We start from the raw sequence: 15,775 nt of genomic DNA, 5'->3' as shown, positions 1-15,775 counted from the left end.
GTATTTAAGTACTTCAGCCAAAGTATTTAAATGGGAGCTTTTGAGTGGCTAGACATAAAATTCCAAGTTCAATGTTCTTTATCCTCCAGTCCTTAAAAATGCAAGGAGATCACATTGCCAACATCCACCGGATCATCAAAAAAGCAAGAGTTCCAGAAAAACATACTTCTGCTTTACTGACTACGCCAAAGCTTTTGACTGTGTGGATCACAACAAACCGGAAAATTCTTAGAGATGAGAATATTAGACCACCTTGCCTACCCTGAGAAATGTGTATGCAGGTCAGGAAGCAACAGTTAGAATCCGTTAGACATGGAACTACAGACTGGTTCCAAATTGGGAAAGGAGTAGGTCAAGGCTGTATATCGTCACCCTGCTTATTTAACGTATATACAGAATCAGTTCAGTTCAGTTCAGTCGCTCAGTCATGTCCGACTCTTTGCGACCCCATGAATCACAGCACGCCAGGCCTCCCTGTCCATCACCAACTCCCGGAGTTCACTCAAACTCATGTCCACAGAGTCGGTGGTGCCATCCAGCCATCTCACTCTCTGTCGTTCCCTTCTCCTCCTGCCCCCAATCCCTCCTAGCATCAGAGTCTTTTCCAGTGAGTCAACTCGATGCATGAGGTGGCCAAAGTATTGCAGTTTCAGCTTTAGCATCAGTCCCTCCAGTGAACACCCAGGACTGATCTCCTTTAGAATGGACTGGTTGGATCTCCTTGCAGTCCAAGGGACTCTCAAGAGTCTTCTCCAGCACCACAGTTCAAAAGCATCAATTCTTCGGCAATCAGCTTTCTTCACAGTCCAACTCTCATATCCATACATGACCATGGGAAAAACCATAGCCTTGACTAGACGGACCTTGGTTGGCAAAGTAATGTCTCCGCTTTTTAATATGCTATTTAGGTTGGTCATAACTTTCCTTCCAAGGAGTAAGCTTCTTTTATTTTATGGCTGCAATTAGCATCCGCGGTGATTTTGGAGCAGACGCGAGGGACGCCGGCTCCAGCGCAACCGACGACAACGCGAGGGATGCCGGCTCTGGCGCAACCAACCACGCAAAGAGGTGTAGTCGAGAGGAGCTATCCCATGCCTGAGGCCAGGGCCTGCGGCCCAGAGGAGCTGCCCCACGTCCAGTAGGCAGTGGCTGCGTGGGTGCAGGAGTGCTACTCCACGTTCAAGGTCAGGAGGGGCGGTCTTGAGGAGACACCCCTCGTCCAAGGTAAGGTGCAGCGGCTGCACTTTGCTGGAGCAGCTGTGAAGAGATATCCCACGACCAAGGTAAGAAAAACCCAAATAAGATGGTAGGTGTTGCAAGGGGGCATCAGAGGGCAGATACACTGAAATCATAATCACAGAAAACTCGTCGATCTGATCACATGGACCACAGCCGAATGTGGTCCACTGGAGAAGGGAATGGCAAACCACTTCAGTATAATTGCATTGAGAACCCCATAAACAGTATCAAAAGGCAAAATGATAGGATACTGAATGAGGAATTCCCCAGGTCGGTAGGTGCCCAGTATGCTACTGGAGATCAGTGGAGAAATTTCTAGAAGGAATGAAGGGATGGAGCCAAAGCAAAACCAATACTCAGTTGTGGATGTGACTGGTGATAGAAGCAAGGTCCGATGCTGTAAAGAGCAATATACAGAGTACATCATGCGAAATGCCAGGCTGGATGAAGCACAAGCTGGAACCAAGATTGCCAGGAGAAATATCAATAACCTCAGACAGACAGATGACACCACCCTTATGGCAGAAAGAGAAGAACTAAAGAGCCTCTTGATGAAAGTGAAAGAGGAGAGTGAAAAAGTCGGCTTAAAACTCAACATTCAAAAAACTAATATCATGGCATCCGGTCCCATCACTTCATGGCAAACAGATGGAGAAACAATGGAAAACAGTTAGGACTTTATATTTTTGTGCTCCTAAATCACTGCAGATGGTGACTGCAGCCATGAAATTAAAAGACGCTTGCTCCTTGGAAGAAAAGCTATGACCAACTTAGAATATTAAAAACTAGAGACATTACTTTGGTGACAAAGTTCCATCTAGTCAAAGCTATGGCTTTTCCAGTAATCATTTATAGGTGTGAGAGTTGAACTATAAAGAAAGCTGAGTGCTGAAGAATTAATGATTTTGAACTATGGTGTTGGTGAAGACTCTTGAGAATCCCTTGGACTGCAAGAGATAAAACCAGTTAATTCCAAAGGAAATCAGTCCTGAATATTCTTTGGAAGGACTGATGTTGAAGCTCAAACTCCAGTACTTTGGCCACTGATGTGAAGAGCTGAATCACTGGAAAAGACCCTGATGCTGGAAAAGATTGAAGGCAGGAGGAGAAGGGGATGACAGAGGATGAGATGGTTGGATGGCATCACTGATTTGATGGACATGAGTTTGAGCAAGCTCCAGGAGTTGGCGACAGACAGGGAAGCCTGGTGTGCTGCAGTCCATGGGGTTGCAGAGTTGGACACAACTGAGTGACTGAACTGAAAAATGTAACTCCACTAACAGGGTTGATGGAAAATTTGGCATTCATGGGATGATCCTAGCTCTAAAGGGCTTTGTTTTTGCTCATTCTCTCTGGAAGCTTAACTAACATGAAATAATCACACAACAGTAAAATGTGACCACACATACACCTTTTAAATGTCCGAAAACACGCAAAACTAAACAGTAAGTGGTATAGGAATGTATATATATGCAAAATTGTGAAGAAAAGCAAGGAAAAGATAAACCCAAAATCCAGGTAATGGGCCTCTCTTGGGGAGGAATGGGCGTGTACCAGGTGAGAGGTCCATGGGGTAGGGGGTGGGGCTTTAATACTGAAATGTGCTGCTGTCCCAACTGGGGGTGAGAACATGGGTATGCAATACCTCCCATGTATTTTCCTCATGCATATAGTGGTGTAAGGCGAAACAGTTCGTCTTGTAACTGGATGCTTAGCAGTGACTCGTACATAGGTCAGGATATTGGGAACCGGAAGCAGCAGGTTGAATTCCTATGGAAGTAGCCGTGGTGTTCACTACGGCTCAGACTGCCAGGGACAAATGAGGGATACAGACGTGGATTTATTGCTGTTGTTCAGTCATTCTGTCTGACTCTTTCAGACCCCACGGACTACAGGACACCAGGCCTCCCTGTCTTTCACCATCTCCTGGAGTTTGTCCAAGTTTATGTGCATTGAATCAGTGATGCCATCTAACCATCTCTTCCTCTGCCACCCTCTTCTCCTTTTGCCTCACTGGAAGACTCTGATGCTGGGAAAGACTGAAGGCAGCTGGAGAAAAGATGGGGATGGAGGAGCTCTAAGTCTGCTCTAAATTAAGAAACACGCCCCAAAACACCTTTGGATTTGTCTTCATATTCCACTGGGAACCATGCCTCTGACTGAATGAGCAGCTCTCAAGCTTGGCTTTGAGATCTTTCTGGCACCCACACCTCAGCATTTCCTGTACCAGCCTCAACCCTAAAGGGGCCAAGATTGCTCTGGGAACCTTAGATTCCACTGTGTGGACATGACAGTCTTCCCGGTTACCAATACTTAAAAGGTCTACATCCTCCAGATGTCACTAACTTACTAAGAGACTCATAATTTCACCCCAAAGCCCAGCATGAGTGTGTATCTTCCAACAAAGTCCTCCTTTCCCTGTTGGGCATTCTCCCAAGGAGACAAATGTTCTCTAGCCATGGGGGCCAATGACACCTCAGCAACTGCTATCCTCCTTTGAGTTATTAATGAATCTGAACCTGTTGAACTGAAATTTTTATTAGTTGATTTCCCTCCCCTAGGTGATGACTTTTAATTAATGACAAGTTTCTTAAAGACTAGCCAAAGTATATGAACAGGAGAACTGCGTCCAGGAGAGCTTTTATTTGTACGGAACAGTTTTAAAAATACAGAATAAAATAGCTTTATCTCTACTATTATTCACAACATCTGGTCCAAATATTACATATTAAAATACTTAAACGTTTAATGAAGGTATGTTAGAAAAACAATATGAAAATTCTTTTTAAAAACGCCATAAAAGAATTAGACATAAAAAACAACCCCACCCCAAATACCCTCAATATGCAAAATAAAATAAAAACCAAACAAAATCCCAGAAAGGTATATAGCCAAAGCCAGCCACAAAAACTTAAGGAAAATATAGGCATCCCTACTAAGAACAGTCAGAAATTGACTAACGTGACAAAGGTTACTACGAATGAACAAAAACGGTTTTAACTTGACTGTCAGTAACATGGCACCACTGGGGAGGGTGTCCTAAGTGCCAGGAAACACACAGAGCAATTCTAAGGAGGCTGGATGTCACCAGTGTAGGGTGAGGACAAGGAGGTCAAGAATAGCCTAAAAGGACAGGAATGTGTGAGAGGCTGCTGAAAAGGGATCTTCAGCATTAACATGCTTCAAGAGTCCAAGGGCAAAAGCTGAACGCTGGCAAAAAATGGGCAACCGTCTTGCACTACTCCACTTGTGACTGCAGGAGGAATGGAGGGTAGAGGTCCTATTCTCTGTGTCAAAATTGTAAGGGGACAGAGCACAATACAATTAACATGTGAGGCCCCAAGTGTTTCCCTAAGACCAAGGGGTGGCTCCGTGGAGAAGTGGGCCCTGTGAGAGCTCAGACTGCCAGGGCATTCAGGGGGCACAGCCAGGTGAGCAAACCAGGAGGCAGCAACAGTCATGCCAGGTATGCTGCCTGCAGCTGTGTGTATACCCCAAGCTGTGCAGGATGCTGCCTTTCTGTACACCAGACAGGTTCTGGGATGAAGCTTCTGCCACGGTTCCTTATTCATCTCCTATCTGGCCTGACCACTCTTGTGGCATTCATTATTATGGAAGATTATAGCTGTCAACTTCAAGTCTAAGTTGCTAGTACTAATATTTCAGCAGGGACATGAATTAAAGAAATAACAACTTAGCTCATGGTCATAAAATACATGTGTGGGTAAATAAAGTATAAACACATACTAGAGATTCATCAATGGAGAAATTCTATCATCACATGACATTGTCATGAAAATTATCATTCCCTCCCTGGAAAACTGTGACTATTATCCTGGGTAGAAATATTATTTTAATATATGGAAATACTGTAATATTCATGCATAAACCAGGTTATCATCATGAAAGTCAGTATTCTACAGTATGAAGCAAATTCTGTATATGAACTTGTTACCATGAAAACGGGAAACCATCAGGACCCATGGATATACACCATTCCCTTGCCTGATCAATTACAAGAAACTTACTACAATCTAACACTGAAGCCCTCTTAAGAAAGATTCTGTATCAGTAAATCTATGTGAAATTCGCTAGTGAGAATGAGAATGAAAATTGCCTACAAAGACTGGAGCCATTTCCCACTTTTCTATGATCCACGTTAGATATTTTATCAAAACCAGTGTGGGTTCTCCCTTGCCCCCCACCAGTGATACTCTAGCGTCTTTTGTCCTATTTGTAAGTTTCTACTTTTCACATCATCATCATCAATATAAATGTGAAAATGCGGGGGAAGGCATTCAAGTGGGAACTGGAAAATGAATGCTCTGTCCAAGGACATTCACATTCAAAATATCCTACAACGTTCAACTGGCCAAAGCATGGGGTGTATGTGGCCCCAATAATGCACATGGCAGGTGCACAGGCACAGTATCCCCCAAAACCTCCTTTTCAGGTATGTGCTCAAACCAAGAAGCAGATGGATATAGTTTTTTTTCAACTACAGACTCATTTTGCAGTGTATCTGCAAGCAAGGGGACACTTCCTAACCTCCTGTCCCCTTCCCCCACCATGGACAGAGAATCTAAGTTGGCCCTAATGGAACGAGAAGGGGGAAAACCCTCTTTTTCCAATAGGAGGTGTGGGCACAGGGCTTCTTTGCACGTTTTGAAGACTTGCATACGTCCTGAGTGTTACCCATTGGGAGAGAAGATGCCTGGGTCAAGTTAAGCTGAAGGGAACTTGTTCCTGAATTACCAATGGTTCAGAGGCTTTCATTTGGGTATTTGGTCATTCTGCTCATCTAGAGAGCAAGAATACTGCAAATCTCTGGGATGTTTAACAGTTTTCCCCACTGTTCAGAGGAGAGAAATTGGAGATGCTAAGCAAAATACAAACAGAATAAACTAGGCAATTAAGGTGACAACTAGGGCTGTCAGTCTTCAGGGCTTACCAAGTCAACAGGATGAAAATCATTAACCAGTGTGCTTCTAAATATGCTCCCCCCCAAAAAAAACCCATGCAAATTTAAATTTAGAGTCTTTCTTTACTTAATTTGCAATAAGGTTTTGGCAAAACAATGCAGTAGCTCTGGAGTGTTCTTGCCAGAATAGGCCTTAAAGCCCCAAACTTTACAGGCGTCAAGGAGGCCAGTTGTGGGGGCCAGAAATTCACCATGTGGATTCAAGGCTGCCAAGAGCCATGTGCCCACTGCCTGTAAACAATCAGTTAAATAAACACTTAAGAAGCACTATCTTATGAAATTCAAGGTCAGTCAGGCTTTTCCTTTGATTGAAAATTTCAAACCAAATTCAGTAAGTCATTTTTGTCAGAAATAATTTAATGCTATTAATAAGAATTTAACAGAGGGGGACAGCTAGCTGCTTTTCTTACCCCTTCAACAAGAAAGGCAGCATTTGGTCAGGGGATCTAGTCTTCCCCTCTGGAAAATAAAAATCCAGAGGACACTCAACATGACAACCCACAGAAAGTCTCGTTAAGCCTTAACTGCGAGATGTGAATGGCAACTTAACTGCAGTGATTAATTTACCAGGATGCCAAACCATTCAATATGGCAGCTGTTTTGTCACCTGCCCTGGCTTCCCTTCTTCAGAAAACAAATCAACGTATAACTTAACTCATGGTTTCTGGGCGCTGGTCCAGCAGTCAGTTTGATAAACAGATTAAGCATTATGTATTTACACTTTCATGGTATCAAGCAATACAAACACAACCACAATAATGGTTACTGGCCTTCTAGAGCCATGGCAACAAACTTCCCTGTTGGTGTCCGTAGCTTTAACAAATGCTGGTTCCTTTCTTAATGGGGGATAGGAGATGAGGGACAAGTAATAGGGATGTAAATTAAGAGGGTCACATGGAAAAATACTGATTAAAAAAAAACATAATCAGTAACATTAAATAGGAATAAAATCTTGTAATTACAAATACACATAACGATAACTGACATCCACATGTCAGCAGAGCCAAGATCCTCATAAACATCTGCTTGGTGCCTTTGTGTGGCACTCTATACCCATCACACCAGCCAGGAGTGATAAACACCAACTAGAGTGTCTCAGCTAGTAGTAAAAAGGAGACCAATAAGAGATGGGTTGGCCTAGCTTGGGCCAGGGTGGCACCAAGAAACTGATTTCAAGGTACTTTCCCTTCCTGTCCAAACCCCCAATTTCCATTCTATCTGTACAGACTTTACCCATGCACAGATTTGGGCACAGTGTAAAGCACGTCACTGTTTTCAGTTGGCCAGCAGCCACCTATACACAGTATCAGGGATCATAAAATCACACTTGACCAGTCAGTTGTGACAATGCAAGGATATTGGTACCCCTTGACCAGAGGAGGTCTCTGTAGGTGCAGGTCCTGGTGCTTTCAAGGACAGAAAGCCCCTGAACCCTGGAGGTGGCCTGTAAGAAAGCTAGCACAGGGTGTTAGAAGGGGACTGAAAACAAGGAGTCACTGTAGACTTCAAGCATCCACTCTCACAGGAGAGCAGGAACTTCAAATTCAGTGACCATGACCATCAACGGATGTTCTCAAGGGCTTAAATAAAAAGACAGATGAGACATCGTATTAGACATGATCACAACCCACAAGAAAAAAGCTACCTGTAATCTGTCTTAGCTCTGGGGTGGAGAATGTAAATGCAGATCTACAAACATATATGTTACTGCTTGTTACTCAGCAAGGAACTACAGGTTCATGCCTCGCTGTGGCCAGGCCACAGGATGAGCTACGGCTATACTGTGGCCTGTGAGTCTTCATCTGAACTCCGGCTACTAGTACTCTTCCCGAGGCCTTTCCATGTGTAGCCTGCAAAGGTTGGGCTGATGGGTAAGTAGCTGAAACACCTGTATTTTTTAATAACGTTCATGCCAAACGGCAAATCATAGGATTCCATGCCATCGAGAGACTTGCTCCCTTTGCCCACGCCCTTCTTCCATTTTCTGATTCCTCTTTCCTCTGGAGTACCTGTGGAACACACACAGCAAAACAAAAACAAAACAATGGAATGTTTAGTTAAACAGTTCCACCAAAAATTGAGATTCTCTGCTTCTGTTGTCCCGTAGATCGAATGGAATAGGATGACAGAAAAGAGCACTTGAGGAAGTAGTTGATGAACAAACCAGAAATCTAAGAATCACTAGCCACTAAAACAAATATTTCTAAAACAGAGATTTGATCTTGCAAAATAGGATCAGAATCCTTATTACATCTCACAATGACTTTACTACTCGGTCACTGCACACCCACCACCCCCCCATCCAGACATTAGTTCTGTTCAGTTCAGTCGCTCAGTCATGTCCAACTCTTTGCAACCCCATGGACTGCAGCATGGCCAGGCCTCCCTGTCCATCACCAACTCCCGGAGTTGACTCAAACTCATGTCCACTGAGTTGGTGATGCCATCCAACCATCTCAACCTCTGTCATCCCCTTCTCCCACCTTCAATCTTTCCCAGCATCAGGGTCTTTTCAAATGAATCAGTTCTTCATATCAGGTGGCCAAAGTATTGGAGTTTCAGATTCACCATCAGTCCTTCCAATGAACACCCAGGACTGATCTCCTTTAGGATGGACTGGTTGGATCTCCTTGCAGTCCAAGGGACTCTCAAGAGTCTTCTCCAACATCACAGTTCAAAAGCATCAATTCTTTGGCACTCAGCTTTCTTTATCTAGACACACCACTTTTTATACTGCTTTGCTCCATTTTACTCGGGGGTGGGGTGCATTTGTCACAAATTCCCCACTTGTGGTCCTATGAGGATAAACTTCCACTGGTGTCACACTCCTGGCAATTCTGCACACTGACAGATGAGTCATCGAGAAAGAGCTGCATCTTCATGGTTCAGCACTCCTAGACTCCTTTTCCAAAGTCTTTACAGTGCAGATAGCACTGGTACCTGCTTTTAGCTCCATGGGAGCCCTAACAATATATTTCTCTGCCTGAGCTTGGGTGATGAGGTCTATCCTATAGTGCAGGGCTTAACTTCTCATTATTTTCACACATATAAGCTATGCCCTCCCATGGGCGTTTCAGTAATGAAACTGACCATTTCCATCTGCCTGACTCCTTTTTACTGACCTCCCACAAATCTAACACCTTCCACCTACTCATGTGTGTGATTCCTTCTGCCCAATGTGTTCATCTCTCATTTCCCCAGTAACCTCTTCTTGATTGAGGCTTTTGGAGGTAGATTAAGGGCAAAATCTCAACAGAAGCTTTAAGCTCAAAAATAAACATCACCCTTCCTTGACAGGATGAATCTACCAGTGTGTCCATGGTGGCATTTTACAACAATACCAAGTAGCCTTCTCCAGGAAGCCACAAGGCAGGCCCCACATCCCATCTTAAGTCTGTCACCCAGAACTTGGCATAGAAGGAGGAGAAGTGCTGTCTGCTGGTAGCAGCTGGCTCAGAAGTATGTGAACAAGTCAATGAAAGCCAAACTGCAGGGCTCCAGGCAAGGCTGAGCAGGAGGGCAGGTAGCTGGAGCATGCTTAAGGCATCCTGCTGCCATATCACCATATACAAGGAATTCCCCTTTTTCTCTCAGAAATAATTCAGCAAGAAGGAAAAAAAACTAAGCTTACTAGCAAAAAAGTGATTCACGAAAGGTGGCTCAAGGTATCATCTTAACAACTTTAGAAAAGTTTAATCAGTGATGGCTTTGAACTGATTCATGCTTCCTGCTTCCCATATTTATTTGGCAAAAAAGTAAGTCACATATGTAATAAGCATGTTTGATATATGCCACATACCTGGGATGGTGTTATCCAAAATAAAAGCCACACAGCCTCCTACAAACATGGCAGTTGTGAGAAGAACATTCAACACTTGATCGATTCCTGTTATCCCTAAAAACAACATAGCAAGAGGTCACAGACAGGCAGAACAGACTTGGCCTTGACTTAGAAAGGAACACTGGGGTGGACCCTAATTGCCAGTCAATGCAGTGCTTGAAAGTGTAAATTTCTATTGTGCATGTATAAATTTTTGCCAGTAATCCCTTAAACTACTAAGACAATAATAGTAAATCAACTATTTAAACTACCTTCGACAATAATCAAGTTATCTCCATAAGGAAAATTTCTAACAATGATTCACAGAAAGTAAATCTAACAGAGGGGACTTCCTGGGTGGTCCAGTGGTTAAGAATTCCAATGCAGGGGACGAGGGTTCGGTTCCTAGTTAGGGAACTAAGATCCCACATGCCCCAGAGCAACTCTGCCTCTGCACCGCAACTAGAGAACCTGCACACTGCTCAATGAAAGACCCTGTGTACCGCAACTAAGAGCCAGCACAGTTCCCACCCCAAATCTAATAGAGTGACGTTCACTTTGCAATAAACTATGAAGCCTTCAGGGTCAGGGGTGTGGGGGAGTGTTGCTTGCAGATTAAAAAAAAAAAATCAATATAAAAGATGGCTGCTGTAAGGTTGAAAACTTTACAAAGTGAATAACATGATGACAAAAATATTTGTGAGATCAGTAATCAAATGAAGGGCTTCAGAATTCTGGGTTACTAATTAGTGCTTAGCTGCTTTTAATTTAGAGCAAATTTATTTCTAAAGATGTCATTATATGAATGAGATACATTAAAATAGAAATTCACACACTTTTTATATTTAAAAATATAATGATCTCCAACAGAAAAATAACATGTTTGGTGAGAATGTGGAAAAGAGAAATCATTGTGTTCAACGTACCTGATGGGAATGTTGTGAGCAATGTTTCATAGCTCACCTGCTATGGAAAACAGGTGTTCCTCAAAAAGTTAAACAGAACGGTCCAACAATTCTATTCCTAGGCATATACCCAAAAGAATTAAAAACAGGTACTCAAACAGTCCTCATTACCAGGCAGATTCTGTTATTTGTGAATTGTCTATACACTAAAATTTATTTGTAAACCCAAAATGAATACTTGTGATACTTTTAGTCATTCACAGACATGTACAAAGCAGTGAAAATTTTGAGTCACCCAACACACATGTTCCCAGCTGAGGTTAACAAGGTAATGCTTTGCCTTCTGGTTTCAGCTCTCAGACTGTAAACAATATTCTTTTAGCAGTCTGTATAATACCACATTGTTTTGTTTTTTTTTTAATTTTTGTGCTTCTTCATTGGTGATCTCGCTATTTAAAACAGCCCCATTGCAAGACGGCCATGATGTGCCTAATGAAGAAAATACGTGAGATGAATGTCATTCAGGCATGAGATCTAGTGCTACTGACTGTGTTCTCCCAAGAGCAATGGTTAAGGATTTGCTAGGTCCATATTCACGGGGATTTTATAGAACATAACTACCATGAGTGAGAACTGCCTGTACTTGCACATCAATGTCCGTAACAGTACTATTTACACTAGTCAAAAAGTAGGAACAACCCAAAAGTGCATCAGTGGAAAAATGGATAAACAGATTATGGTATACACATACAATGGAATATCATCTAGCCATAAAAAGAAATGAAATACTTATATATGGATAAATCTTGAGAACATTCTGACAAGTGAAAGAAGCCAGACATAAAAGGTCATATAATGTAGGATTCCATTTATGAAATATCCAGAATAGGTAAATTCATAGAGATAGAAAGCAAACTGGTGGTTGCCAGGAGCTGAGAGGAAGGGAAATGATGGGGGTTAACTATTTAATGGGTATGAAACTTTATTTTGGGCTGATGAGAATGTTTTGGAAACCAGATAGAGGTGGTGATTATATAACACTGTAAATGTACTAAAATACCACTGAACCGTTCACTTTAACATGATTAATTTTATGTTATGTGAACATCAGCTAAAAAAAATACACACACATATATAAAATGATCCCCAATTCTGCATAAAATGTCAGCAGCAAAAGTTGTTTCTTAAGATGTTCTTCCTTTGTTCATTCTTTATGACATTTGGGTATTAACATAAAAAGGAATTAGGGACTTCCCCAGTGGTCCAGTGGTTAAGACTTTGTCCTCCAATACAGGGGCTACAGGTTTGAACCCTGGTCAAGGAGCTAAGATCCGACATGCCTTGTGGCCAAAAAGTCAAAACATAAAACAGAAGTAGTGTTGTCACCAAGTTCAATAAAGACTTTAAAAATAGTCCACATTACAAAGAACTTTTTAAAAAAGGAATTAAACATACACACACTACTATATATAAAATAGGTAACTGATGAGCACCTACTGTATAGCACAGAGAATTCTATTCAGTGCTCTGTGGTGACCTAAAAGGGAAGGAAATCCACAAAAGAGGGGGTATGTACATTTGTATAATGATTCACTTTGCTGTACAACAGAAATGTATGCAACATTGTAAAGCAACTACATTTCAATAAAAAATTTTTTTAAAAAGGTTGATCTTGAACTCAAAATAGTTGTAATCCCAACAGAAAAACATGTATAGCAAAGTGTATGAAGTTGAGTTTCAAGAAATTTTAAATTTTAATATAGCCTTAGTCTGAAAAATCAAAAGGTTTACAGAGGCATTCTCCCAAAGGGTAGGGTCCTGATTTGTCTGGCTTTTTTTCACAAAATGAACAGATGGAAGCAGGGAGAGGAAGAAAGAAAAAAGGAAGGAAAGGAGACGGTGCCATGCACATCAGTTACACGCATGTGCCAACTCAAGTGGGGAGTGCAAAGGGATTCAAGTTAAACTTTGGCCAAGTGGGACTGCAAGGAAATACACAGATTCATGGAAATGATTCCTGAAGTTCCATGAACTGGTGGCTGTGGTTCCAATTTTGCGACAAGATTCAAGACCTGTTTCTCCTACCTGTGACAAGAGGGTTCTGTCTGAGGTAACTTGGAAGGACGAGCCCAAAGAAGATTGAAAATCCAAGCACAAAGAGGTTCCGGGAAGAATTTAAATCAATGAACTGCAAGTTAGAGAGTCCAACAGCTGTGATCATTCCTAGAGAGAAAACATCAGACCACAAGTTCCATTATCTCACCTATGGCATGGATGACAAATACGCTGTCCAGGGCAGACTCCCTACAATGGCCTTTCTCTGTCCCATCAGAAATAAGTTGGGAGACCTGTGTAGTGTCAGGATGGAATCAGAATGTGACCACCTGACTTAGGCACTATCTGGGTTTATTCAGGGGCATAAACACTTTCTTTAGATCAGGCAGAAAACTAAAGACAATGGTTCCCCTTAAAAACTCAATCCAAATTTTTCAATTACATTAGGATATGGGCCTGAATATCAGGTCCCTGATTACTAACCTGAATGGCACAGAGATCAAATTGACTCCCTTCTGTAAAAACTGACAGTTTTAAATGGCTCACAGGGAGAAGACATCTGAGCTTAAATCAATTAGAAATGGCAACTAGGGACTTCCTTGGTGGTCCAGTAGTTAAGACTGTGCAGGGGGTGTGGGTTCGATTCCTGGTCAGAGAACTGGGAACTAAGATCCCACATGCTTGTCTATGGCCATACCATCCTGAACATGCCCCATTTCATCTGATCTCAGAAACTAAGCAGGGTCGGGCCTGGTTAGTACTGGCATGAGAGATCCCACATGCTGTATGGTATGGACAAATGAAAGAGAAAAGAAAAGAACATTGCACCTGAAGGTCTTATCTGCAACTAAATCCATAATGGAATAATTCAGATACAAGAAAAGAAACAGCTTCTATACCACATTAAAAAACGTGATATCAAAGATATCTGCAGAGGATATTCAAGGCAGCATGGTTTCAATAAAGCATGATAAAAACCTTAAAAAAATGGCAACTAGAGACTAAAATTTAATCTGCTTTTTCCTAGCTCAGTTATTCTACCTTTAATATCAATTCAACTCAGAAAGTGATATGCATTTATATGTTTATAAGGTATATCCTTTTGTATTTTAAAATAGAAACTTATCATTACCTTCAGTCTCACTGAAGGAATTCCTTAGCAATGTGAAGAAAGAAAAGGAGCTTGAGAAGAAAGCCAACTATCAAATAAATGGAATTTTACCAAAGAGAGTACAGAAGAGGGCGCCAAGCACAGGATCTGGAAGGGAGGCGAACAGGGCACTGAACTTTCCGATCATGCCCAGCGCGAGCATGAGGGCTGCGCCGTACTGTATCACCCGACGACTGCCAACCTGCAGGACACACAGAGGGCAGAGACAGGCATTCACCTTGAGGTCCTCCAAGAGCACACAGAACTACTCAGGTCCCAGCAGGCAAATGTGACCAAAACCCATAGACAAAATCTAGATTACTCTTAAAACTTTTAGTTAAGAGGGTCTAACTTTAAATGAGTCTTTAGTCTAACTTTACAATGAGGATTGATATCAATACATAACTATTAAAAACACATCCAGGGTAAAAAGATTCTCACCACCTTTCCTTGTTCCCATCCCATCTGGTTCCTGCTGGAAGCTGACTCCTCTGCTTCATTTGACTATGGGGACCCCAGGGCTTGACCTATGGGTCTCTGAGCCCTGGGCAGTGTCACCTCACTTTGCACTTACTCCTACGCTGTGGTCTTGGGTTTCTTAATGCCCACAGCCACCAGCCAGGATGATCTTGCAATGTCTCAAATCCAAAATGAGAAAAGTACACTTGGCCCCTGCTTTTCTTCTGGGTTCTGGCAGATCAGACAAAACAGTTCTGGAACTTCTCCTCCTGGCATATTAATCATGAGAGGTGGCACAGCCTAGAGACCACCGTGTGCAGGATTCTAGAGCCCAGAGGCCTGACTCCTATCTCTGCTCCATCTCTAACCATATGACTGGCATTAGCCTCTCTGCGTGGCAGGATCCTCCTCTCCGTAATAATGAACAGTATGCTTCTGCTTTGAGGATTAAATAAGCTTCATGTAAAACAGTCTGACGGAGAAGGCAATGGCAAGCCACTCCAGTACTCTTGCCTAGAAAATCACATGGACAGAGGAGCCTGATGGGCTGCAGTCCATGGGGTCGCTACTAGTCGGACATGACTGAGCAACTTCACTTTCACTTGTCACTTTCACACATTGGAGAAGGAAATGGCAACCCACTCCAGTGTTCTTGCCTGGAGAATCCCAGGGACGGCGGAGCCTGGTGGGCTGCCGTCTATGGGGTCACACAGAGTCGGACACGACTGAAGTGACTTAGCAGCAGCAGCAAAACAGTCTGAACAACACCTGGCAAGCATTAGGTTATGTGATAGCCTCCCACCTGAACTTGCTTCCTCTGGCCTTTCTTTTGCCCACCTGTCTTCTCCACTGTAATGGAGTAACCTCTTTAACATCATGATTTAGGAGATCAGGTCCCTGCCTAAGTCTTCTGGTGCTCATTCCCCTCCTGCCCAGTTCTCAGACACACATCAAAGTACTGATACTACCCTAAAGCTACCTCCTCTGCAAAGCCTTCTTTCATTCCAAGGCTCGACTCTCCAAACACTGGACTTCTGCAGCATCACATACAGCATTTCCCATGTGGTCCCAACTTTATTGGTTAAGTTTGAGCTCTGCCTTCTAGAAGCTTCCATCTAGTCCACTGTCACCCAGGTAGCAAGAGACGGAACTGGCACTGGGCTCAA

At 42.7% G+C, this 15,775-nt stretch overlaps 1 protein-coding gene across 2 annotated transcripts in view; it reads right to left on the bottom strand.

Moving 5' to 3' along the window:
- Positions 1-3,863: 3,863 nt before the first annotated feature.
- Positions 3,864-15,775, bottom strand: part of SLC23A2 (solute carrier family 23 member 2) — a 144,784-nt gene continuing 132,872 nt past the window's right edge. For both annotated transcript variants that reach the window (XM_055431922.2, XM_055431912.2), the window contains exons 13-16: positions 14,223-14,352; positions 13,031-13,168; positions 10,020-10,115; positions 3,864-8,229 (exon numbers count right to left, since the gene is read on the bottom strand). In XM_055431922.2, coding sequence (XP_055287897.1) covers positions 7,997-8,229; positions 10,020-10,115; positions 13,031-13,168; positions 14,223-14,352 — 597 coding nt within the window. In that variant the 3' untranslated portion in view covers positions 3,864-7,996. The remainder of the gene's footprint in view (positions 8,230-10,019; positions 10,116-13,030; positions 13,169-14,222; positions 14,353-15,775) is intronic.

Source organism: Moschus berezovskii, chromosome 15 (assembly GCF_049115385.1).
Source record: "Moschus berezovskii isolate FMDL1 chromosome 15, NW_MosBer_1.0, whole genome shotgun sequence".
In the NCBI taxonomy this organism is placed as follows: Eukaryota; Metazoa; Chordata; class Mammalia; order Artiodactyla; family Moschidae; genus Moschus; species Moschus berezovskii.
This window is presented reverse-complemented; position numbering and strand designations above follow the sequence as displayed.